Source organism: Nicotiana tomentosiformis, chromosome 5 (assembly GCF_000390325.3).
Source record: "Nicotiana tomentosiformis chromosome 5, ASM39032v3, whole genome shotgun sequence".
Lineage (NCBI taxonomy): Eukaryota > Viridiplantae > Streptophyta > Magnoliopsida > Solanales > Solanaceae > Nicotiana > Nicotiana tomentosiformis.
In genome coordinates, this window is record NC_090816.1 from 67,033,090 (window position 1) to 67,059,796 (window position 26,707).

Genomic DNA, 26,707 nt, shown 5'->3' on the forward strand with positions numbered 1-26,707 from the left:
GATATATTTGTCATTGTTTTCATTGATGACATACTGATCTACTCGCGTAGTATGGATGAGCACGAGCAGCATTTGAGGTTACTACTTTCAGACCTTGCGGGAAAAGAAGCTATATGCTAAGTTCTCCAACTGCGACTTCTGGATTGACTCCATGGTTTTCTTGGGGCATGTTGTATTAGGTGAGGATATTAAGGTGGATCCCAGGAAAATCGAGGCAGTATAGAGTTAGCCTCGTCCTACCACAGCGATCAAGATCGGGAGTTTTTTGGGGTTAGCAGGTTATTATCGTCGGTCTGCGGAGGGTTTCTCGTCTATTGCAGCTCCTTTGACTAGATTGACCCAGAAGGGTGTTCTATTCAGATGGTCTGATTATTGCGAAGCAAACTTCAAAAGCTCAAGACTTCCTTGACTATAACACTGGTGTTAGTGTTTTCCTCTAGTTAAAGGATGTATATTGTGTATTGCGATACTTCACGTGTTGGCTTGGGTTGTATATTGATGTAGGAGGGGCGAGTTATTGCATATGCTTCGCGTATGCTAAAGCCTCACGAGAAGAATTACCTCGTACATGATTTGGAGTTGGCCATGCTAGTTCATGCTCTCAAGATCTAAAGGCATTATCTGTATGGGGTGTCCTGTGATTTTTACACCGATCACCACAGTTTGCATCATTTTTTAAGCAGAGGGATCTTAATTTGAGGCAGCGCAAGTGGCTTGAATTACTGAAGTATTATGATATCACTATCATTTATCATCCGGGCAAGGCAAATGAGGTTGCGTATACCTTGAGCAGAGAGGCCGAGAGTATGGGTAGTTTGTTTTTGGACATTCGCTCCTTGGCAAACAGACTTCAGAGGTTGGATAATTCAGAGCCCAGATGAGTTCTTGCATATGTTGTGGTTCAGTCTTCATTATTTGAGCGGATCAAGGCTCGTCGGTATAATGATCCGCACTTGCCGGTTCTTAGAGAGACGGTAGTATAGGGTGATGCCAAGGAGGTTACTATCGGTGAGGATGGTGTTCTGCGACTCCAGGGTCTCCTATGTGTTCCAAATGTTGATGTCTTGAGGGAGAAGATTCTAGAAGAGGCACACAGTTCTCAGTATTTTATTCATCCAGGTGCTACGATGCCTGAGGCAGCATTATTGGTGGTGGCGAATGACGAAGGACATAGTTGAGTATGTAGCGAAATGTCTAAATTGCTAGGATTTTAAGTGTGAGCACCATAGGCAGGTGGCCTACTCTAGTAGATGGTTATACCAGAGTGGAAGTGGGAGCGCATCACTATGGACTTCGTAGTTGAGCCGCCGCGGATGTTGAGGAAGTTTGATTCCTTTTAGGTCATTGTCGATAGGCTGACCTAGTCGACACACTTTATTCCGGTTGTGACTACTTACACATCAGAGAGATTGGCCCAGATTTACATACATGAGAATATCTAGTTGCACGGTGTGCTTATTTCCATCATTTCTGGTAGAAGCCTCAGTTTATTTCACATATCTTGAGAGCAGTACAGAGTGAGTTGGGTACTCGGGTAGAGCTTAGCACAGCTTTTCATCCGCAGATCGACGGGCAGTCGTAGTGGACAATTCAGATTCTGGAGGATATGCTCAGAGCGTGTGTGATTGACTTTAGAAGGTAGTGGGATTGATTATTGCTCTTTGCCGAGTTTGCTTATAACATAATTTATCAGTCAAGCATTGAAATGGCTCCATTTGAGGCTTTATATGGTCGGCGATGTCGTTCGTCCATCGGATTGTTGGAGCTCGGTGAGGCTAGGTTATATGGCACTGATTTAGTGAGGGATGCCTTGGAGAATGTAAAGTAGATTCTACAGCGACTTCGCGCAGTACAGTCCAGACAGAAAAGTTACGGGGATCAGAAGGCGCGTGATTTATCATTTATGGTAGGCGAGAAGGTTCTCTTGAAGGTCTCGTTAATAAAGGATATCATGAGGTTTGGAAAGAAGGGAAAGCCAAGTCCAAGGTTTATCATCCCATTTAAGGTGTTGAGCTGAGTTATGGAGGTTGCTTATAAGCTTGCTTTGCATCCCAGTCGATCGGGAGTTCATCCAGTCTTCCATGTGTGTATGCTCCAGAAGTACCATGCCGACAGGTCGCATGTATTAGATTACATCATGGTTCAACTAGATGAAAGTTTGGGTTATGAGGAGGAGCCAACTGCCATTATTGACAGGCAGGTTTGCCATTTTAGGTCTAAGAAGATTTCTACCGTAAAGGTCCAGTGGAGGGGGACACCAGTCGAGTAGGCAACTTCGGAGACCGAGGAGGACATGCAGAGCAAATATCCATGCTTATCAAGCATTCCCGATATGATTCTCGACCCGTTCGAGGATGAATATTTATTTAAGAGGTAAAAAATTAATGACCCAACCGGTCGTTTTGCTTTCTAGATCCCTGTTTTCCTAATTAAGACTTCCCGTATGTGTTTTTACTGTTTTATGACTTGCGGGCATGGTTGGTTCGGGTTTGGAAGGGTTCGGGTTGAAATCAGAATTTTGGATGGTTCTAGGATTTGATGGTTCCAATTAATTCGTATGATGAATTTGGACATGGGCGTGTCTTTAGATTGGGTTTCGGGTGATCTGGGAGCGTTTCAGCGCATAATATTTAAAGTTGGCACATTGAAGGTTTTCAAGTTCTTTAAATTTGGTTTGAAGTAGACTTTGGTGTAATCGAGGTCAGTTTGGGATTCTAAGCCTGGGAATAGTTCTGTATGGTTATTTTTGACATGTACGCAATATTTGGCATCATTTTGAATTGTCTAAGTATGATTCGATGCGTTCTGAGCTAGTTGAAGAAGTTTGAAGTTCATAAGTTGATCAATTTGGTTTTGGGATGCGACTCTTAGTTTCGATGTTGTTTTACGTGTTCTGAGGGTTTGAGCAGGTCCATATTATGTTTATGGAGTTGTTGGTGCAGTTGGGCAGGGTCCCGGGTGGCTCGAGTGAGTTAGAGTAGTTCAAATTTCTGCTATTTGTTGTTCTAGTTTCCTTCTTCGTGAACGCGGAGAAGGCCACGCATTCACGATGATGGAATTGGGCTGAGGAGATTCCATTCTACGCGTTCTTCAAAAGGAACTTGCGATCGCGATGCTCTAGGCCACTGGCCATCGCGTTCGCATGAGATGGTTCGCGTTCGTGTAGAAGGCCTAGGCTTGGGGGCTGGGCAAGTCAAATTCCCTCCGTATTCGTGAAGGTTGGCGGGTCTGTGCTTCGTGTTCGCATGGATCTTCTAGCGATTGCGTGGAAGGTTTTCGAGGGCTTGAGAAGCTTTGCCTTCGCGATTGCGAGGTCTTATTCGCGATCGCGAAGAATGGAGGCCTGGGTAGTGTTTTAATTAAAAACGGGACTTAGGCCATTTCTTTCATTTCACACATCTCTTGGCCGATTTTGGATATTTTTAGAGATGGATTTTCACCTAGCATCTTGATGTAAGTGTATTCTACACAATGTATGTTTAATACATGCATTATGGGTAGATTTTAACATGGAAATTTTAGGAATTTTATTATTTTGTTGATAAACCTAGGTTTTGGTAAAAATGAGATTAGACCACGAAAAATGATTATGGAATTGAGTAGAAATTATATATTTGTATTCGTGAGGTTATGGGTAACATTTATTGACGAATATTTCTAGAATCCGGGCACGTGGGATGGGTAATTACTCTAGCAGTTAAATTGTCACGACCCAAACCGATGGGCCGCGACGGGCACCCAGTGCCTTACTCAACCGAGTACAAATGTTACATATCATTCTTATCGTACTGTCATTGGCAAATGGGCCAAACAGGCCATCATGGCTAACCAGAATAAACATAAGGGAATATCCAATATAAGATGACCCAATCTGATAAAAACAACTTATACATGTGACATAGGGCCTATAAGACAAATATTACACTTAACATAGGCCGATAAGGCCGTACAATCTTTCACGTACACGATATATGTCTACAAGCCTCTAAGGATACATAAATGTCATAAAAGTCAGGACAGAGCCCCGCCATACCAATCAACACATGTCCTAATCATACTGACCAATAGCAACTCCGGAGCAAATGAAGCGCACCAACATCTTCCGCTGAGCTGATAGCCAATTTGGAGGACTTTCGACCTGTCTATCGGGACCTGCGGGCATGAAACACAACATCCCCAGGAAAAAGAGACATCTGTACAAATAATGTACCGAGTATGTAAGGAATGAAAATCAGTAAACAATAGTCATGAGAATAACAATAGTCATGAGAAAAACATGGAGTAAAAGACTCGACATGTATGTCTGAATAACTCTGTAAATCATTAATATTTACAATGTCATGCATATGCGTATAAATATCATACCATGTTTAGGTATATGCATTCATAACATCATCAAGCCTCTGAGGGCATCTCATCATATCATCTCGTCTACTGTGGGCAAATCATCAACGTATACCAGCTGATCAGGTGGTGGTGCGTATATAACGCCATAACCTTTTTCCATATCTCATATACATATAATATACACGTATATAACGCCATCTGGTCATGGGTCAATGTACATGTATAAACATGAAATGCATAAGAAATACATTACTAAGATTTCTCAGAATATCATAAAATCAATTTGCCTTTCGGATAAACTTTATCAAATACGTATTTTTCTGAGACCCATGAACAGAAGATATAATAATAATTCACATGGGGAATCAAGAATATAGACGCCCCTAGTACTTCTATGAATTGAGTCATTTATGAAAGTTGCGTATTTTGCTCGTTTCATTTGTATTATTTGGATCATGCCAAAAAGAAAGAAGGGATAGCCTTAACATACCTGAGACGATTCTCTTGACAATCTCTCTAACATATGTCAATTGCGACAACACGTAATGGCGGATCGAAGTAGGGAAAATCCGTATGCTATTCTTTGAGAAAGATTGCACCGTACTCCCTTAGAATTGCAAAATCCTGTTGCCATAATATTACGTAGTCTCGTATGGTTTTTGTAGCAAAATTCACGTTGCTAACAGTTTTTTTGAATAAGTTGCTATAGTATTGAGTAATATAACTCATATGAATGTTGCTGAAGGAAATCGTTTCTTGTAGCTTTTTCCATAAGTATCTCAATTTGCTATTTTGAGAGATCTTTGTTCCAATTGCTAATCTTGTTGAAGATACTATGAGAATCTTGTTGAATTGCTAATCTTGTTGAAGACACCATGAGAATCTTGCTGAAAATTCTTATGAAAATCTCACGTTACATATACTCTCTCTTTTAAGTTTGAGATGACTTTTGTTAGAATTGATATGGGCCCCACCTTATGTAATGGATTAACCACATACCCTTAATCTTGCCACATAAGACCTATGACTTAAGTGTTATAAGGTTTGGGATAGCTTGCTGCCACGTGGGGTTCTATTTATCCAAAGATTCTTAATTAATCTCTCACTAAAAATCTTTAATTACCCAATTATCCACATAATTAAGAATTATCTCAACTTACTTAAAATACTACTCAGTTTTAACATACCTTATACACCTTACTATCATGGTCATGTGGTACCTTGTATGGCACTAGTCCATAAATACGGGGTATTATAACTTGGACCGTATTTTATCCCAAATTGCCAAACTACGACGAAACTCATTTTCTTCGATTTGCTTACCCTCTCTCCTTCACGAATTTACTCATCACTTGTTTGAAATAGCATAATACTTATAATCTCAAAATAATCTTGTCCTTGAAGTGATGTCAATTGCCTTATGACAAATTCAACGTACAATACTACAGGGTATAACATCGTCGTAATAAAATACTGCGGAGCGTAATATCGATATAGTACTGCTGGGCGTCACATCATTCCCCCATTCCCCCCATTTGGAACATTCGTCCTCGAATGTTGACTGATGCACTTATCATTTTCATAACCTATTTCTTCTGAATACTTTAGCATTCTCTCCTTGCCATCTAGGCAACTGTTTTGTGAATAAATCCAAAGGCCAGGGCATTCCCTTCTTTAGGCCTCTTTCTCATACCACGACTTGTAGTCAAAATTCTTCCAATCTCGTAACTGTTGCTTCCTTCTATCATGTAGCCTGTACAACTTTTTCCTTGTATGTGCGCCTATGCGACTCTTCCCTCCAGCTTTTTCGTCCAGTTTTTAGCCAATCTCTAGGGCTTACCTTGTAAACATATACAGAGCTTGACAAGATATCCATCTAGGCATCTATAGGTATACTGATGTTCTTCGCTTGGTACTTTGTCGAACTTACGAATATTGCTATATCTTATTTCATAGGCACGATTATCTATCCGCATGCATTTACTGCATCTCTGTGGATCATACTATACTATAACTCTTACTTCGATCTATCGTTACTGAGGTCTGCTACCAAACTTTCATTGCTTATCCCATATGTATACATCAAAGTCCTTTAATGATTCCTTATTACTATCCATCTTAAGAATGGCGGCCAAATCTCATCTCATACTTTGTGAGTTTTGTCCATTCATTGTTGATTCACTTCAATATTGATCTACAATCTACCACTGATAACTTTAAACCTCTTACTTAATCACTAGGGCTCACGTTGCATCATGGAACATTTGAAGTGGTTTTCATGATCCACCTGGGGGCGATACGATACTATACTTCCATAATTGTATTTCATAGCATCCCAACATGAATTACCTTACGTGGGTATTTTAATCCTGTACAATTCATGAAATCATTACTCAATCGAAGGCCTAAACGTCATCCTTTATTTATCATAATTTCACCTTCATTTTACTACCAGGGCAGCATTCCATCTCTTCAAAATGCTACTAGTCATAGACTCCTTTGAGTTCATTCAGGCTATACTGAGCTTTCTATAACTTAGAGAAATCATAAACTCTCTTATTTTCATGGGCTTAATCCTAAGGACTTATCCATTCTCGTCACCTTCTCACTCACCCTTTCTTATCCTTACTTCTGTCTTCCTAAAACCCTGTCGCTTTATCATACTTTAGCTTGTGACCTACACATATCTATTTATACTACTCACAAACTTCCTTCAACTTGCTTGCATCATAGGTTTTCTTATGTCATCCTGGAACATCAAGCGAGACATCACAACGTCTTTAATTCTTCTTTAATCTCTTAATTAGACCTCTCGATACTTAGAAACCATAGGTTGGAAGATATGCCACTGACGACTCCGCTACTATTCCTGGATACTGAATCCTAGTGCTTCTAACCTTCTATCTATAGTATGGATTATTCGCAACCTTCTGTATTTGAGTATCTCGTACGTTGTTCACCTTTACCTTACATCCCTTAAAATATCACATCATGTCTTCTATCTCTTTCATAACATCGCTTTAGCACAGGTATAATTCACATCCACAACTTGAAGCTCTATTATAATACTTGCACCTCTGTTGCATACACAGTCCGGTGAGAGCGTCATACTGACTTCTTATAAGGCTGGTAGTCTTCTGATTGGCTTTATCGTAGAGCCGTTATAGAATATGGCTATTGTATTGTCTCTCTTGTACCTCTGATATTTAAGAGTGATCCTACAATGTTCGCAATCGCGAGGTCTATAATTTTCTGGGTCCAATAATCAAACTCCTGATTTACTTAGTTGGTGTAATTCTTTAGTTTCCTCTTCCCTCTGATCAACCTTTACGTAGGCTTAAGCTATCTTCCGATCTGCGGCTCATGGTGTTATTACTTTAGCCTTTCATAGACGCTATGGAATATCACTGGTACCATCTTCTAACAATTTAATCCCTTGTCCATCACCTGGACTCAATTCATTCTTTTAACTTGTAACGGAGTCTTCTACAACTGTATGATTGTCAACATACATGTTGCATGGATAATACTCCAAAATCTTGAGTGCGCTCATAATGTAACTAACTCCGGATCATTGATCGAATAATTCCTTTCGTTCCATCTCAGCTTTTTTTAAATGTAAGCAATTACTTTTCCTGGTCTTTCTGCCCCCTTGTTGCGTGCATACTTAGCTTATCTTAGTTCCCATGTATGTCGGAATTTTGTGCAATTCATATGGTCTCGAATAATACTTTTGGTTTCATTTCCCTCTCATTAGCCACGCTAGGTGCCACTTCCTTATGGAGTGCATACAATGTTGTTGTGAGACTGTTGTTACAAGACCATTTCCTCTTTTGGTCACTGTGCTTGTGTTGAAGCCTTATTCCTTATTTCCTCAGCTAGTCTTTCGTTGTAGTATTTAGGGAGACCTTCTGGCTCTTGTAAATTTACAAGCTTATCACATTGTATACTTGACGGAATTTTTAATGTTCTTCCCCGCCTATAATTATCTGTAGTTACTTATTTCCACGCCTTTTTGCTTGTAGGGTTGCTTCTGAACTAATATTTTGACTGTCTTCCCAGTGGCATTCTCTTTTATTTACCTTTAACTACCCTAACTCCTATCTGAATATTTCTCAAGGATCACGATGTCATATCTGCGAGACTGAATTCCCCATGTTGGGGTTCACTATGTTCGTCTTGCACAATCTGTTGATTTGTCTGTGTCCTCTTGTTTAGCCATAACGAGGCTCTTCCTGAATCAACCACTAACTACTCGTTGGCCCATTCTCATATCAATATTCCGCGTAATCGTTTTTGGGTTATTTCCTTTGTCTTAACTTACATCTCGCACCGGTTCCTTATCTATCAATAACATCTAGGGTTGGAACCCTTACTTCCTCTCCTTGACGTCGTGCTTTCATAATGTTTTGGAATCATAGCATATCTGTAGGATTTGAATGAGTGAAATCCCATCCCTTTCTCATTTTTATCGCATTCTTCCTTTACAATTCCATAGTTACTAGAACCACTAAATTCTGACTTAATGCCACATCACACCATATCCCCCCCCCCCGCTTCCTTAGGGGAGCACTAAGATTTAGTGCTACGATGATCTGCGTATAGTTGTTTTACCTTCTCATCTTTGGCATCTTTTCACATCATCGATGATCCTTACTCACCTCGCGGTAATCTTTCTGTAGCAAGGATAACGAAATTCCTCACTCACAAGGGTGACACTTAGTGTAACCGGCACATATAGTCCCTTAAGCTTAACTTTACTCACCTTGGTTTCTTTAGGGAAGCGTCTTCTTGGATGACCTTTAAAGGGTATTCTTCTGTCGTCCATTCTATTATCGCCGGGACGCAATCTCTAAAATTCTCATATTGCCAACTATTACTTAGTCCCTAGTTATGTTTAGTTTATATTCTTCATCAGTCCATGCTGATTTATAATTACTCTAGGGTCTATTTTACCTTTTGGTAATCTCGTTGGAGTCACGAACTTATTTCTCAAAATGAGGATATGACTTTATAGCCTATACTATTTTGTTGTCTCAAGGCCTGTCACCTCTCGTCCTTTCCTTCACTTGACTATAGACTCTGTAATGCTGTCATCTTTTTGATCTACCGTTGTCATCCATGTATCACATCTTACTCATAATGCTTCATTAACTCTCTTCATATTTCCCGCTAACATTTATGTCTATCACTTTATTCTAAAAACTCGAACAAGACATTCTTTCGCTTTTAGCTCCCCTTTCTCCATCTACTGGCTCTTTGGGTTGCCAAACACTCTTTCTCCACTAGGGACGGGAGCTATACTAAGGTAATATTTATCCCTTCAAGGCTTCCAGTGCCTATCTTTGTAGTAGTCATATCTAGTTGTACTATTTTAGAGTGCACCCTCTGGGTGTCTCACAAGGAGAGCTATTAGCACATTTGCAATATCCTTTGGAAATGTCAACTAACGCTAAGAATCCATCCACCATTTTGAGTTACCCCAACCCCAGCTAGATCCTGACATCCTGCTTTCTCTTATAATAATTCTGTTAGCCCCCATAGGGCATAAATGAGATGGGTGTGGCCAATTGTACATACCTTTGTTATTGTTGAAGGTAACTCAAAAGGCTAATATTCCTCTGCGATAATCTTCATTAGCTGGGTAGCTCGTACCCTTTTTCATCTTGTTTCTTTTACTTGCTGAAACTTGTATCTACCTTATGATTCTCTTATTCCTTTTTACCATAAGACTGGATAGACATTTTTGCCTTAGGGATCCTTATCAAGAAGTTTTACACATCTTAGTACACACATGATCTGCTGAAGACCTCACATTTACTCATCACAAGCATCGTGAATAATCGAGTTTCTCTGACTCAACTCTTCCACAGCTATATCTCATACCAACCGTCTTTCTGGATGTAGGCATCGTCATATTATGAATAAGATAGAGTTTAGGAAATTGAGTTATTACAACTGAGCTCTACCACACGATCTAGAGTAAGAAGAAAGAGTGACAATCCTAAATGCCCTGTAGCCTCCTGCTTATAAGTGCGGTGCAGAATACGCCCATAAACAAGACACTACTAGACACGTCTTATAGACTACCTAGGACAGAACTGCTCTGATACCACTTTTGTCATGACCCAAATCGATGGGCCACGACGGGCACCCGGTGCCTTACTCAACCGAGTGCCAATGTTACATATCATTCTTATCGTAGTGTCATTGGAAAATGGCCCAAACGGGCCGTCATGGCTAACCAGAATAAACATACGGGAATACTCAATATAAGATGACCCAATCTGATCAAAAAAACTTATACATGTGACATAAGGCCTATAAGACCAAAATTACACTTAACATAGGCCGATAAAGCCGTACAATCTTTCATGTACATGATATATGTCTACAAGACTCTAAGGATACATAAATGTCATAAAGGCCGGGACAGAGCCTCGCCATACCAATCAACACATGTCCTAGTTATACTGACCAATAGCAACTCCGAAGCAAATGGAGCGCACCAACATCTTCCGCTCAGCTGATAGCCTACTTGGAGGACTCTTGACCTATCTATCGGGACCTACGGGCATGAAATGCAGCATCCCCAGGAAAAAGGGACGTCAGTAAAAATAATGTACCGAGTATGTAAGGAATAAAAATCAGTAAACAATAGACATGAGAAAAATATGGAGTAAAAGACTCGCCATGTATGTCTGAATAACTCTATGAATCATTAATATTTACATTGTCATGCATATGCATATAAATATCATACCATGTTTAGGTATATGCGTTCATAACATCATCAAACCTCTGAGGGCATCCCATCATATCATCTCGGCCACTGTGGGCAAATCATCAACGTATACCAGCTGATCAGGTGGTGGTGCGTATATAATGCCATAACCTTTTCCCATATCCCATATACATATAATATATAATATACATGTATATAACGCCATCTGGTCATGGGTCAACATACATGTATAAATGCATGAAATGCATAAAAAATACGTTACTAAGATTTCTCGGAATATCATAAAATCAATATGCCTTACGGATAAACTTTATCAAATACGTATTTTTCTGAGACCCATAAACAGAAGATATAATAATAATTCACATGGGGAATAAATAATATAGAAGCCCCTAGTACTTCAATGTACAATACTACAGGATGTAACATTGTCGTAATAAAATACTGCGGAGCATAACATCGACGTAATACTGCGGGGCGTAACATAAATTATGAGCTTTTGGACACGTATTGATTAGCTTATATGACTTTTGATTATCTTCGGATTGCTCGACTTCGTTTGAGGAGTTTTAGTGAGGTTAAAGAGCCGGATAGTGGACTTGGAAGCGAGGTAAGTCTCTTGCCTAACCTTGTAAGAGGGAATTTATCCCTTAAGGTATGTTAATTGTTGTGTCTACTTGTTGTGGGGAGCTACGTATGTGCGAGGTGACGAGAGTCCGTACGTAGCTATATTCATGTTATGTACGGGTAGACAGATTCACATCATGCCTTAGTTGTGCTATTTGTATTTATCCTGTGTATTGATTTCCTTGAGTATGAATGAGATTGAGGATTATGAATAAAGATACTGATTTAGCCTTTCACTTTGAAAAAAAGGGAATATTTACTGAACTTTGGATCCGTGTCTTCTTGACTTGCATGTGCTTCCGCGAGCGAGGTAAATTTCTCTACTCTTATGGGATCGGGTCATTCGCCTCGGCAGTATGGTAACGCTATTCTTATGGGATCAGACCATTTGCCAGCTATTCAAGGTTCCTCTAATGGGTATTCAGGCCATCAGGGTCAGACTTCAGGTCAGTAGTCCACTGCTCCGAGGGGTTGTTTTGAGTGCGGGGAGTTTGGCCACGTAGTGAGGTTTTGTCCCAAACTTTGAGGCAAGGCCGTGCAGCAGGACCATCAACCCATGATTACCGCACAAGCAACCACACCACCCGCCCGCCCGGCCAGAGGCAGAGGGAAGGTTGGTTGGAGTCGCCCTAGAGGTGGAGGCTAGTCTCCTTTGATATAGTGATCACATGTACAATTTATGTCTGCCTTAGGGATGTCTCAGTATTACTTGATCCAGGGTCTACTTATTCTTATATTTCTTCTCTATTTGCTCCTTATCTGGATGTATCCCACGAGTCCTTGGGTGTTCCAGTATATGTGTCCACGCTAGTGGGTGATTCTGTTTTCATAGATCGGGTTTACTAGTACTGTGTGGTGACTTTCTGTGTTTATGAGACCAGAGTGGATCTTCTATTGCTCGATATGGTTGACTTCAAGGTTATTCTGGGCGTGGACTAGTTGTTTCCATACCATGCCATTCTTGGCGATGCCTGAGTTGCCTAGATTAGAGTGGAGGGGTTCGTCTGTTGTTACTTCCAGTCGGGTTATTTTTTTTTTGAAGGTCGACATATGGTCGAGAAGGGTTGTTTGGCCTATTTGGCCTTTGTTCGGGATACTACTGCAGAGACTCCCATATTAGATTTATTGCCGGTGGTACGAGAGTTTTTCGATGTATTTCTTGTTGATCTACCGGGTATGCCGCTTGATCAGAATATTGATTTCGACATTGATTTGGTGTCAGACAGCCAGCCTATTTCAACTTCGCCTTATCGCATGGCTCCAAAAGAGCTGAGGGAGTTAAAGGAGCAGCTTCATGAATTTTTGAGAAGGGGTTCATCAGACCGAGTGTGTCACCTTGGGGAGCACCAATGTTATTTGTGAAGAAAAAGGATGGGAGTATGCAGATGTGCACTGATTACCTCTAGTTGAACAAAGTCACTATCAATAATAAGTACTCATTGTTGTGCATTTATGACTTGTTTGACCAATTACAGGGTGCCAGGGTGTTATCTAAGATCGACTTGAGATCTGGATATCATCAGCTGAAGATTCATTCTTCGGATGTTCCGAAGACGGCTTTTCGGAATAGGTATGGAAACTATGAGTTTTTAGTGATGTCCTTCGGCTTGACTAACGCCCCGGCAATGTTTATGGATTTAATGAATCAAATGTTCAGGCCGTATCTTGACTCATTTGTCATTGTTTTCATTGATGACATATTGATCTACTCGTGTAGTATAGAGGAGCACGAGCAGCATATGAGGTTAGTGCTTCAGACCTTGCGGTAACAAAAGCTATATGCTAAGTTCTCCAAGTGCGACTTCTGGATTGATTCTTCGGCTTTCTCGGGGCATTTGTATCAGGTGAGGGTATTAAGTTAGATCCTAGGAAAATTGAGGCAGTCCAGAGTTGGCCTCGTCCTACCACGACGATCGAGATCAGGAGTTTCTTGGGGTTAGAAGGTTATTATCATTTGTTTGTGGAGGGCTTCTTGTCTATTGCAGCTCCTTTGACTAGATTGACCTAGAAGGGTGCTCCGTTCAGATGGTACGATGATTGTGAGGAAACTTTCAGAAGCTCTAGACCTCTTTGACTACAACATCGGTGTTATTGTTGCCCTACGGTTCAGGGATGTATATTGTGTATGGCGATGCTTAACGTATTGGCTTGGGTTGTGTATTGATGCAGGAGGGGCATGTTATTGTATATGCTTCGTGTCAGCTGAAGCCTCACTAGAAGAATTACCCTGTACATGATTTAGAGTTGGCCGTGATAGTTCATGCTCTCAATAACTGGAGGCATTATCTTTATGGGGTGTCCTGTGAGTTTTACACCGATCACCGCAGTTTGCATTATTTGTTTAAGCAGAGGTATCTTAATTTGAGGCAACTCAGGTGGCTTGAGTTACTGAAGGATTATGATATCACTATCCTTTATCATCCGGGCAAGGTGGATGTGGTTGTGTATGCCTTGAGCAGAGAGGCCGAGAGTATGGGTAGTTTGGCATTCATTTCAGCAGAGGAGAGGCCATTGGCTTTGGACATTCACTCTTTGGCTAACAGACTTCCAAGGTTGGATATTTCAGAGACCAGTTGAGTTCTTGCATGTGTTGTGGCTTAGTCTTCATTATTTGAGCGGACCAAGGATCGTCAATAAATGATCCGTACTTGCTGGTTCTTAGAGAGACTGTACTACATGGTGATGCTAAGGAGGTTACTATCCGTGAGGATGGTGTTCTGCGACTCCAGGGTCACCTATGTGTTCCCAATGATGATGTCTTGAGGGATAAGATTCTAGAGGAGGCACACAGTTCTTGGTATTTTATTCATCCAGGTGCTACGAAGCCTGAGGCAGCATTATTGGTGGTGGCAGATAAAGAAGGACATAATTGTGTATGTAACGAGATGTCTAAATTGCCAGCAGGTTAAGTGTGAGCACCATAGGCCAGGTGGTCTACTCTAGTAGATGGTTATACCAGAGTGGAAGTGGGAGCGCATCACTATGGACTTCGTAGTTGGGCCGTCGCGGACGTTGAGTAAGTTTGATGTCGTTTAGGTCATTATCGATAGACTGACCAAGTTGGCACACTTTTTTCCTGTTGTGACTACTTACACTTCAGAGAGATTGTCCCAGATTTACATACTGGAGATTGTCTGGTTGCATGGTGTGCTTATTTCCATCATTTCCTATAGAAGCCTCAGTTTATTTCACACATCTTCAGAACAGTACAGAGTGATTTAGGTACCCGGGTAGAGCTCATCACAGCTTTTTATTCGCAGATTGACGGGCAGTCGTAGTAGACAATTCATATTCTGGAGGATATGCTCAGAGCATGTGTGATTGACTTTAGAAGGTAGTGGGATTGATTCTTGCTCTTTGCTGAGTTTTCTTATAACAAAAGTTATCAGTCAAGCATCGAAATGGCTCCATTTGAGGCTTTATATGGTCGGCGATGTCGTTCGCTAATCAGATTGTTTAAGCCCGGCGAGGCTAGGTTATATGGCACTGATTTAGTGAAGGATGCCCTGGTGAAGGTAAAGTTGATTTAGGAGTGACTTCACACAGTACAATCCACATAGAAATTTTACGCTGATCAGAAGGCGCGTGATTTATCATTTCTGATAAGCGAGAAGGTTCTCTTGAAGGTCTCGCCGATGAAGGGTATCATGAGGTTCGGAAAGAAGGGAAAGCTGAGTCTGAGGTTAATCATCCCATTTGAGGTGTTGAGCCGAGTTGGGGAGGTTACTTATGAGCTTGCTTTGCCTCCCATTCTATCGGGAGTTCATCCAGTCTTCCATGTGTCTATGCTCCGAATGTACCATGCCGACAGGTCGCATGTGTTAGATTATAGCACGGTTCAGCTATATGAAAGTTTGGGTTATGAGGAGGAGCCAATTGCCATTGTTGACAGGCAGGTTTGCCAATTGAGGTCTAAGACGATTTCTGCGGTAAAGGTCTAGTGGAGGGGGACACCAGTCGAGGAGGTGACTTGGGAGATCAAGGAGGACATGCATAGCAGATATTCATGCTTATTCAGCATTCCCGGTATGATTCTAGACCAGTTCGAGGATGAACGTTTGTTTAAGAGGTGAAGAATGTAATGACCTGACCAGTCGTTTTGCTTTCTAGATCCATGTTTCCCTAATTAAGACTTCTCGTATGTGCTTTTACTATTTTATGACTTGCGGGGATGGTTGGTTCGGTTTTGGAAGGGTTCGGGTTGAAATCTGAACACTTAGTTCCTTATGTTACAACCCATGTTTTCGTACGTAAAAGTAAGTCGCAAGTCAATTGATGTAAACTTAGAAATGAGATCATCTTTGGATGTACATAAAATAAGTTAGTCATGTTACCTTAGAGGTACAAATATTTGAGATCATAAAAAGCAAGTACCAAGAGGGTTGAAAGGTTTAGAAGTTAAACGAATCGAAAAAAATAAGTTTCGTTGAAAGTCGACAAGTTGGGAATGTTATAAACCGTACTTTTGGGATGAGACTAGGGTGCTTAACATTATAAGAATATGATGTTATGAGGTATTTTAGTTGTATGATAGTCGTGTGTTATGTTTTGAAGTCAAGCGAGTTGTGAAATGAAAGGAGACAAAAGTCGTCACAACTTATGTTCATAAATGCGATGAAACTTATGTCAAATATATAAGAGCTTTTCTCCCCATATATATAGAATTACGGGATGACCCACCTACCAAATTGAAGATCTACGAGTTTAGTTTCTAACGCATTAAATCATTCGTCGATTACTTAATGACAAATAAATGTAAGCTTCACAAAGTCAACAGTGGCATAAAAGAGATTAAAGACAAGAAAGTACTATACCAAATAGGTTTTGACTTAAGCATGTAACTGCAAGATTTATCTAAACATGAGACAGTTTTGTCAAGCTTAAAGATAGTCATAACTATGTTTGTTCCATGAAAGATAACATGATAAAAACAGAAGATAGGAAAAAGGGGCACTGAAGTTCATATGAATTCATCCTAACAACACTATTTCACATGGGTACAACCAGAAGTCATATATGAGTACAAGATTGTCATGATAACAATTCATAAGCTATTCTCAAGGTTAACAGATATTAATATGGAGAGGTTTATGTAAATTCGGGCTGCATCTCCCCTATAACAAGGGCCTCCTCCAATACCATATACCAACAACAACAATAGAGCAATCCATCAACATATAAGTTTCATAACAAGACATCACATAACAACAAGTCACAACTACTTCACGACGAGCGGCAAGCTCGGATTGAATCCCTTTAGCACCCTTCAAACCCATTATCATTCATTATTGAACTTAGTAATATATCTAGTATAATAACCAATACTTTTTAAAGAATTTTAAACCTTCTAATCAATTTGAGAGTTACCCGAAATAGCCCAACACAAGATAATATCACAATGGACAACTTCCAAGTGCTTTATAGCCATTTCCTTTTCTAGTTACCAATTTCATCAACAAGCTTGACATGTAAACCAACATAATCATACTAAAAATATCGTAGAAAATTTATTTTTCATAATTTCCAGCCACTTAAAGTTCGCAAGAGCAACATTCAAAATAATCCATCAAGTACAACAACATCTCAAGCTAATCCAAGTATTATCTTGTAGTTTATCATCCTAACAACATAAGCAACATATAAACAAGCCTAAACACAATTATTAGGCTATTATAATCACCTTAACCAATATCAAAAACACAGAAATTTCAGTCAAACACAGCCCACAACTATCCTCAATGACAACACAACCTCAAAGAGGTGTTGTTCTTCACTAGAACTAACTTTTGATGTTGAAATGTGGTGTAATCACTTGGATTTCCCTTTAAACCCATATGGCATCTGTTTAAGAGGGTTAGCAGGAGTGTATGGACAAATTTGGGTCAAAAATGAGAAATAAAGGACGTCCAAAGCATTTTTAAAGTGAAGTAGGTCGACCACTGCATAAGTTGGTCCCGATTGGAGCAGCTTGTGCAGTCTCGCAAAAACGTGAATATCTCTCTACTCTGATATTGTATCGATGAACAGTTTAATGAGTTAGAAACTAGACTCATAGTTTCTTCAATTTCGGTAGGCTAATCATCCCATAATTCCAAGTATATTGAGAGAAAATCTCATTTGCATTTGACCTATGTTTTAGCACATTTATGAAGGTAACTTGTGATGACCTTTGCCAACTTTTGTTCCACAACCTGCTTGACTTTAAAACATAAAACATGACTATCATACGACTAAAATAACTCATAACATATCCTCCTTATAATTTTAAGCACCCTAGTCGGCTTTCGACGATACTCATTTTCTTCGATTCGTTTAGATTCTAATTTTTCCAACCCTCTTGGTACTTGTAGTTCATGATCTTAAATATCTGTAACCTCCAAGGTAACATGATTAACTTACATTATTTACTTTCAAAGATGATCTTATTTCTTAGCTTACATCAATTGACATACAACGTACCTTTACGTACGAAAACATGGGGTGTAACACTCGATATGAACAAAGTGCTCCTATTGGTTGAGCAGACGGGTTGCTATATAAAGGGATTCGATTAGCCAAGCTGGTGGTTCGAGATATGCAAGGCCCTCTGATTGGTTAAACAGATGGTTTACTATTTATAGGGTGCTCCGAATTAATCGAAGACATAGTTCCAGGATACCTGGAAAGAATTTTATGTTAGTCCTTAACCATATGAGAAAATGAATTGAATAATAAGGGAGATATAGGGCTCATGATATTGTAGCAGGTCCGCTGTTGTTCCTGGTGCACTGTGATATCCTTCGATTCCTGTCGATCCTGCGGTCAAAGAAAAATTCTTAGTAGGGAGAGGGGGGCATTGGGCTGTGTTGATTGTAGGCGTGGCCTTGACTCGGATCTGGTAAATTATGCCAAGAAGTTTTGTAGGTGGAAAGATAGAATTTTCTAAAAACATTTTGAAAATCATTTATCTTTATGGAAAATGTCGTTGTGTAAGGCCCCATAAAAAAGTTTGCCAAGGGATTCAAGTTTTGTGGCGCCGAGATAGGGTGATGTGTACGGATATAGTTTTTAATCTTTGAGGCGAGCTTAAGAGCCTAGGTACGTAATTTTTGGTTTAAAGAATGCACTGAGGAGTTGACAGAAAATTTTGGCAGAAGAAGGCGATTATGTGGTCATTTTCGCGACCGCGGAACCACTCCCCGGGCTGCATACCCGTCGCAGAGTTGAGCAGAAAAATTATTAAATTTTGAGGGTCGTTTTGCGGTCCATTCTTGTCACTCCCCGACCTCGGGGAGCACGACCGACGCTCAACAGAGTTACCCCAGTCGAGCAAGCCTGCACATTGCCGTCTACCCCACTCGCCCATGAATAAAGAGAAGAATGCATTTCATTAATTAGATAGTAAGAAGTCATGTGAATAACACCAGTTCATTTCCATTAGTTACCTCATTAACAAGTATCCAAAATAGTACATTGTACAATCATAGTTAAAGTGGAACAGATGATACGATTACAACATTTTTAGTTCTAACCTTCCCCAAAATATATACAACCCACACTATGTCTACAGAGCCTCTAAAAGGAACAAAAACGTGTTATGACAGTGTCGGCAACAAGGCCCCGGCTATGCCTCAAAATGCTATGTACAAAGGATAAGAGATACATGACCCTGCAATGAAGCGAGGTTCACCAAGTGAGGTGAGGAGAGGGTGTGTCGCTATCACTGATCAATACCACCTGCTATGGAACCACCTGCATCCATTAAAGATGTAGCGCCCCCAGCAAAAGGGACGTTAGTACATATGGAATAGTACTAGTATGTAAAACTAAACACCCTTTCAGTAGAACGAGTAACAATAAATGGAGAATAGAACATGAAACCAATAAGAGACACAACAATATCAAGGTGTCAAGTTACGGGAAAGGTAAATTTCAAGTAAGTTTCAGTAATTTAAGTTGGGAGATTTTTAGCACCGATACACCATCGTGTTTTAGCACGGAATCCGATCTCAGCCCGACCGGCTAAGCCGTCTCACCCCAAGACATACACTCATAATATCACCATGTGCGCGGAATGGCGTCCGATCTTAGCCCGGCCGGCTAAGCCATCTCACCATAATGCCGTGTGGGTCGACATTTAAGGGGAAACATCTCAACACACCAATCGCATCCCATATAAGGGGAAACAATCTCATCACATTAACACAGGGATTTACCCATCAATCACTCCTACACCGGCATGTGTAGTTTCGGGGTTAGGTTGTTCCGAGCTACCCTTCATGGGTGGCTAAATGACACTCCCGAGGCATTTGCCATAAAAAGGATTTACCACTGAATTCATATTATTTTACATGTCATTCATTTTATTGGCACCATTGGACATAACGCAATATCACTCTTGGCATGTTGGCCATACTTCATAATTCATGCTCACTATTTCACTTTCAAACATTATCACGGATTGTCAACAACAAACATTTCTATTCAAGACTTTAAGCACACATTTGAGCAATTTAGGGTCGTAGGCACATGCGATTTCTTAAAAAATTTGATATGATCACTTTCATTTGGGCATGACTTGAAGTCACAACAATTTAATACATACTCATACTTTGAACACTCCCCCGAAGAATAACATAATATGATAAGAATATTTCGGAACACATTTTGAACATATTCATATATATACATCTTTCGACACTAAACTTATTCAGAAAAGTCAATTCATAATGGATAACTCGGGACTTACATGATATCGTGGGAATTCAATTCTAAGAGAGAAGTTTAGCCAACATACCTCGCCTCGAGCTTTTTAACTTAATACAATATTCCGGAAATCTTAGCCACTTCGATCTATTTAGAGATATAGCAAAGTTGAACACAAATTAGGAAGGAGTTCATTGTTCCATCTCACTTGAACATCTTATCAAACACTAGGTGTGCATTAAGGTTTTAAGGTCCTTCTATGGTCGATTCTTTCATCCCACTACCCAAAGTCTACCCATTTAAGTTAAACTATCTTCCCATAACTCATTAACGTACATGCATGCATAAAACATCGCCCTCATCCTCAAAACCTTCATCCCACTACCCTGAGTTTTAGGTAAAGTTTTACGGGGCCTTACAATTCTGCGATCGCATATCCATTTCGCGGTCCGCATTTTCATCGCAGATTGGCATGAAGCATTGTTTTGGATGATTTTGCAGTCCATTCTACTTCCGCATAAGTGGTCTGCAGACCACAAACCTATTGCTGACCGGTCCAAACCAGCCCAGTTCTTGGCATCGTTTTCGCAACCTATTTTGCGGGCCGCATATCTGTTATGTGGTCCATTCAACAACCGCAGACCTGAGTTCGGAGGGTACATTTTCCTATTTTTATAACCCTATCCCATTTTGATAAATAGCCTTAGGGGCTCATTGTCTAATGATTTTAGAGAGGGGTAAGAGTATTTTAGAGAGAGGAGGGGAAGGCCTAGCATTCTAAGCCCACCTTGGCACCACGAAACCCCGAGTTTTAGGTAAAGTTTTACGGGGCCTTACATCCCCCCCGCTTAAGATCATTCGTCCTCGAATGAAGGCCAAAATCCGCCATAGAAACCAATGTGACTCAGTTGCTTTAACATATACCAATAGTTCTAAACTTTTGACTAACTCCCCAAATTTCCAAACTTTTCGCCAGAGTTTCCCATGTAACTGGGCCTATCCACCTGTCAGAGAATCCTAGAAACCAACCCTAACAACATATACATGAACCAATGACATAACATAACATAAAAACAACGCCAATCGTGGTCTCATAAGCAGTATATCACCAAAAAGAAACACCATTAACATCAACTGTACAAATGATACATAATTCATAAAAGGTAAACTCTTAGCATTTTCATAGAACACAACTTTCTTAGTATATCTTCTTCATTTCTTCCTCGGCCTCCCAGGTGGCCTCTTCAACCTGTTGGTTCCGCCATAGTACTTTCATAGAGGCAATCTCTTTGGTCCTCAACTTTTGAACTTGCCTATCAAGAATGGCAACTGGAATTTCTTCATAAGTCAATTCTTCATTAACCTTGATAGTCTCGACCGGATCAATAAGCGACGGATCTCCAACCACCTTCTTCAACATGTATATGTGGAACACCGGATGCACTAAAGACATCTTTAGAGGTAGTTCTAGCATGTAAGCCACTTGAATGATCCTCTGAATAATTTTGTACGGCCCAACATACCTTGGACTCAATTTCCCCTTCTTACCAAACCGCATTACCCCATTCATGGGGGGGCCTTCAAGAATACCCAATCATCCTCTTGGAACTCCAAATCCCTACGATGTATATCCGAATAGGACTTCTGACGACTCTGGGCAGTTCTCAACCTTTCTGTAATAATCTTAACCTTCTCTATAGCCTAATGCATGAGGTCTGGCCATATCAACTCTGCTTTCCCAATATCGAACCACCCAATGGGAGATATACATTTCCTACCATATAAAGCCTCGAACGATGCCATCTGAAAGCTAGCATGATAACTTTTGTTGTAGGCAAACTCTAAGAGTGGCAAATGATCATCCCAGCTACCTTTGAAGTCGAGAACACAAGTGCGTAATATATCCTCGAGCGTCTGAATAGTCCGCTCTTCTTCCCCGTCGGTCTGTGGATGGAAAGATGTACTAAGATTTACCTAAGTACCCAACCCTTGCTGAAATTTCTTCCAAAAGTTAGTTGTGAACTGCGCCCCCTGATCAGAAATGATGGAAACTAAAGTGCCATGCAGCTTGATGATTTCCTTGATATACAATTGAGCATACTATTCTGCTGTGTCGGTAGCCTTAACAGGTAAAAAGTGTGTTGATTTTGTGAGTTGATCCACAATCACCCAAATCGAGTCGAACTTGTGAGGCGTGAGAGGTAGTCCCGCCACAAAGCCCATATTGAGCATCTCCCACTTCCATATTAGAATTTCTATATTCTGTGCCAACCCACCAGGCCTTTTGTGCTCGACCTTCACTTGCTGACAATTTGGACATCTTGCCACAGAGTCCGCTACATTCCTCTTCATATCATTCAACCAATAGACTTCCCTAAGATCATGATACATCTTTGTAGAGCCTGGGTGCACATAATACTTAGAAGTGCGAGCCTCGGTCATGATTCTTTCACGGAGACCATCTATATTTGGAACACATAGTCGCCCTTAGTACCTTAGTGTACCATCATCCATGCCAAGAGAAAAGGCCATGGTCTTATGCTTATGAATCCCCTTTTTAATTATAACAACAATGGATCGTTGTATTGCTTTTCCTTGACTTCCACAACAAGCGATGTTTCGGCCTTATTTTGCACAATCACTTCTCCTTCACTAGAATCCGTAAGAAGAACTCCAAAACTAGCCAACCGATAAACCTCCTTGGCCAACGGCCTTTGATATGCCTCCAACTGAGCCAAATTTCGCATAGATTTTCGGCTAAGAGCATCTGCTACAATATTAGCCTTCCCCAGATGATACATAATATCGATGCCATAATCCTTGAGTAACTCAAGCCATCTTCTCTACCTCAGATTCAATTCCTTCTATTTGAAAATATATTGAAGACTCTTATGGTCCGTGAATATACCCACATGGACCCCATACAGATAATGACGGTAAATCTTCAATGCAAATACCACCGTCGCAAGCTCTAAGTCATATGTTGGATAGTTCTTTTCATGATTCTTTAGTTGTCTAGAAGCATAAGCTATCACCTGCCATGTTTCATTAATACACGCCCAAGTCCGATTCTTGAAGCATCACAATATACCACAAACCCATATGTACCCTCTGGTAGGGTCAACACTGGTGTCGTAGTCAATCTTGATTTCAACTCCTGGAAGCTTCTTTCACAAGCATATGACCATTCGAACTTAACCGCCTTCTGCGTCAATTTAGTCAACGGAGAGGCAAGAGTAGAGAACCCCTCCACAAACTTCCTATAATATCCAGCTAAGCCCAGAAAACTGCGAATCTCCGTTGGGGTAGTAGGTCTAGGCCAATTCTTCAAAGCTACAATCTTCTGAGGATCAACCTCAATGCCTTCTCTGGAGACGACATGACCCAAGAATGTGATAGATTCAAGAAAAATTCACATTTTGAAAACTTCACATAAAACTTGTGCTAATATAGGGTTTGTAGAACTGCCATAGGATGACCGGCATGGTCCTCTCGACTTCGCGAATATACAAGGATATCGTCAAGAAAAGGCTTGAAGACTCGATTCATAAGATCTATGAAAGGTGTCGGGGCATTTGTTAGCCCAAAGAACATTACCAAAAATTCAAAGTGCCCATACTGGGTCCTGAAAGCTATTTTCGGAATATCCTGCTCTCTGATCTTCAATTGATGATACCCGGATCTTAAATTGATCTTGGAGAAGTACTTAGGACCATGCAATTGATCAAACAAGTCATCTATCCTTGGCAGTGGGTACTTATTTTTTATTTTAACCTTGTTGAGTTGTTGATAATCTATAAACATTCTTAGCGACCCATCCTTCTTTCTTACAAATAGAACCGGTGCGCCCCAAAGCGACATACTAGGCCGGATGAAACCCTTCTCTAACAAATCCTCAATTGTTCTTTTAGCTCTTTCAATTCTACCGGTGCCATTCTGTAGGGCGAAATAGATATAGGCTGCATGTCTGGCATCACATCAATCCCAAAGTCAATCTCCATGTCTGGTGGGATCCCGGGGAGCTCATCCGGAAAGACCTCCAAAAGTTCATTCACAACTGGCACGGACTCAAGTGTAGGTGCCTCAACATCGGTGTCCGTAACCCAGACCAAATGGTAAATACACCCCTTCTTAATAATCTTCGTGGCCTTAAGGTAAGAAATAAACCTACCCTTCGTACCACATCCTCCCCCTTCCATTCAATCGCTGACTCATTTGGAAATTCAAACCTAATGGCTCTGGTTTGACAGTCAGGCTTAGCGAAACATGAATAAATCCAATCCATCCCGATTATTACATTAAAATCAACCATCCCCAATTCAATGAGATCGGCCATGGTGTCCCGACCATGGCTCATGACAACACAATCCCTATAGACTCGTGCGGCCGCAATAGACTCACCAACCGGAGTAGATACAGAGAACGGCTCATGGAGTTGTTCCGGTTCTATCCCAAATTCCATAGTAACATAGGGAGTGACATAGGATAAAGTGGAACCGGGATCAATAAGGGCATACACATCATGAGATTGGACAGTCAATATACCTGTGACGACAACTGGAGAATCCTCTGAACTCTGGCAACCCCTCATAGCATAGAAACGGCTGGATCCTCCCAAACCCTGTGTACCACCCCTAGATGCACCACGCCCTGCGGGTGCTGGGGTGCCTCGAGCTGGAGGAGGTGCTGCGGATGTAGTAGGTGCAGAACTGGCCGACTGTGTTGCACCTTTGCCCATGCTCTGCTGAGACGAACAATGATCCATCTGAATGTGACCCCTCATACCATACTAGTAGCATATGGGCTTGTCCATGAAGCAGGCCCCAAAGTGCATCTTCCCGCACCTAGGGCATGGGGGCCTCCGCTACTCCTGAAATCTCCCACCAGACCGACCATGTTGGTAGGGTCCCCTATTGCCCTAACCGGGCCTAAAGTGGGTCCCCTGCTACTGACTGGTCCTCGATGACTGCACACTGAGTGAAGACTGTGCAAAAGACTGGGATGGCCCTGATGACCCTCCCCTGAATGCTGACCTACCACCACCACCACTAGAAGAACCACCAAAGTTGCCCATGGACCGGGCCTTGCTGCTACTCTCACGCTCCATCCTATTCTTCAATTTGCCAGCCTCTGTGGGTCGACCAAATACCACCATCTTAACATAGTTCATATCAAAATTCAAGGCAGTTGTAGCGGCCTCATTGATAACCAAGGGGCTAAGGCCCTGCATAAACCGGTGCACTTTAGCCTCCATAGTGCACAACATGTAGATGACATATTTGGATAGGAGCGCGAATCTCATATGATATTCCCACACACTTATGTTACCTTGCTTCAGGCTCTCAAACTCGGTGGCACGGGCTGCCTTAGTCTCGGCAGGCAATAAATGATCAATGAAAGCATCGTGAAACTCACTCCACCTTGTCGGAGGGCTCCCCTCCTCATGGGAGTCTTCCCAGATCTCAAACCAAGAATAGGCCACCCCTTTCAGGTGGTAAAAGGACAACTCTGCTCCCTCCGTGTTAGTAGCATGAATAACTCGGAGGGTCTTATGCATCTCGTCAAGAATGTCCTGGGGTCCTTCATAGGATCAGTACTTGTGAACACTGGAGGATCCAACTGGAGAAACCTATTTACCCTGGTACTAGTGGAATCCCCTAGCTGACTAGAAGAAGTGGGTGCAACATTTGATTTCTGGGCCTGGGAAACCACTATTTGATTGTAGGCCTGGACTAGCCTCGGATCTGGTGGATTATGCCAAGAAGTTTGGTCGGTGAAAATATTGAATTTTCTAAAAACATTTTAAAAATTTATCTTTATGAAAAATGTCATTGTGTAAGGCCCCGTAAAATATTGCCAAGGGATTCAACTTTTGTGGTGCCGAGGTAGGGTGATGTATACAAATGTAGTAATTAATCTTTGCGGTGAGCTTACGAACTGCGGTACAGATGTTTTGGTTTGAAGAATGCACTAAGGAGTTGATGGAAAGTTTTGGCAGAAGAAGGCGATTCTGCGGTCAGTTTCGCGACTGCAAAACCACACTGCGGGCTGCATACCCGTCACAGAGTTGAGCATAAAAATGGTTGAATTTTGAAGGTCATTTTGCGGTCCATTCTTGTCACGCCCCGACCTCGGGGAGCGCGACCGACGCTCAAAGGAGTTACCCTGGTCGAGCAAGCTTGCACAGTGCCGTCTACCCCACTCGCCCATGAATAAAGAGAAAATACATTTCATTAATTAGACAGTAAGAAGTCATGTGAATAACACCAGTTCATTTCCATTCGTTACGTCATTAATAAGTCT

General features: G+C 41.1%; 3 protein-coding genes across 3 annotated transcripts; 1 reads left to right on the forward strand and 2 right to left on the reverse strand.

The window, feature by feature from the left end:
• Window positions 1-12,769: 12,769 nt before the first annotated feature.
• Window positions 12,770-15,660, forward strand: LOC138892518 (uncharacterized). The gene is made up of 6 exons (XM_070176245.1): window positions 12,770-13,045; window positions 13,195-13,289; window positions 13,377-13,463; window positions 14,382-14,592; window positions 15,109-15,234; window positions 15,346-15,660. Exons 1-6 carry the CDS (start codon window positions 12,770-12,772, stop codon window positions 15,658-15,660), a joined length of 1,110 nt encoding a protein of 369 aa, XP_070032346.1.
• Window positions 15,661-21,602: 5,942 nt separating this feature from the next.
• On the reverse strand, window positions 21,603-21,962 carry LOC138892519 (uncharacterized). The gene has a single exon (XM_070176246.1). It carries the CDS (start codon window positions 21,960-21,962, stop codon window positions 21,603-21,605), a length of 360 nt encoding a protein of 119 aa, XP_070032347.1.
• A 3,387-nt stretch (window positions 21,963-25,349) lies between these two features.
• Window positions 25,350-25,961, reverse strand: LOC138892520 (uncharacterized). The gene has a single exon (XM_070176248.1). It carries the CDS (start codon window positions 25,959-25,961, stop codon window positions 25,350-25,352), a length of 612 nt encoding a protein of 203 aa, XP_070032349.1.
• Between the last annotated feature and the right edge of the window lie 746 nt (window positions 25,962-26,707).

What these genes read in the sequence shown, in the direction of transcription:
- LOC138892519 (XM_070176246.1), bottom strand. Translation starts at nt 21,962, where the DNA reads ATGCGGTTTGGTAAGAAGGGGAAATTGAGTCCAAGGTATGTTGGGCCG.
- LOC138892518 (XM_070176245.1), top strand. Translation starts at nt 12,770, where the DNA reads ATGGTCGAGAAGGGTTGTTTGGCCTATTTGGCCTTTGTTCGGGATACT. An exon ending in GAGCACGAGCAGCATATGAG is followed by an intron (nt 13,464 to 14,381) that starts GTTAGTGCTTCA and finishes GCTGGTTCTTAG; the next exon opens with AGAGACTGTACTACATGGTG. An exon ending in TGAAGGATGCCCTGGTGAAG is followed by an intron (nt 15,235 to 15,345) that starts GTAAAGTTGATT and finishes GTTCTCTTGAAG; the next exon opens with GTCTCGCCGATGAAGGGTAT.
- LOC138892520 (XM_070176248.1), bottom strand. Translation starts at nt 25,961, where the DNA reads ATGCATAAGACCCTCCGAGTTATTCATGCTACTAACACGGAGGGAGCA.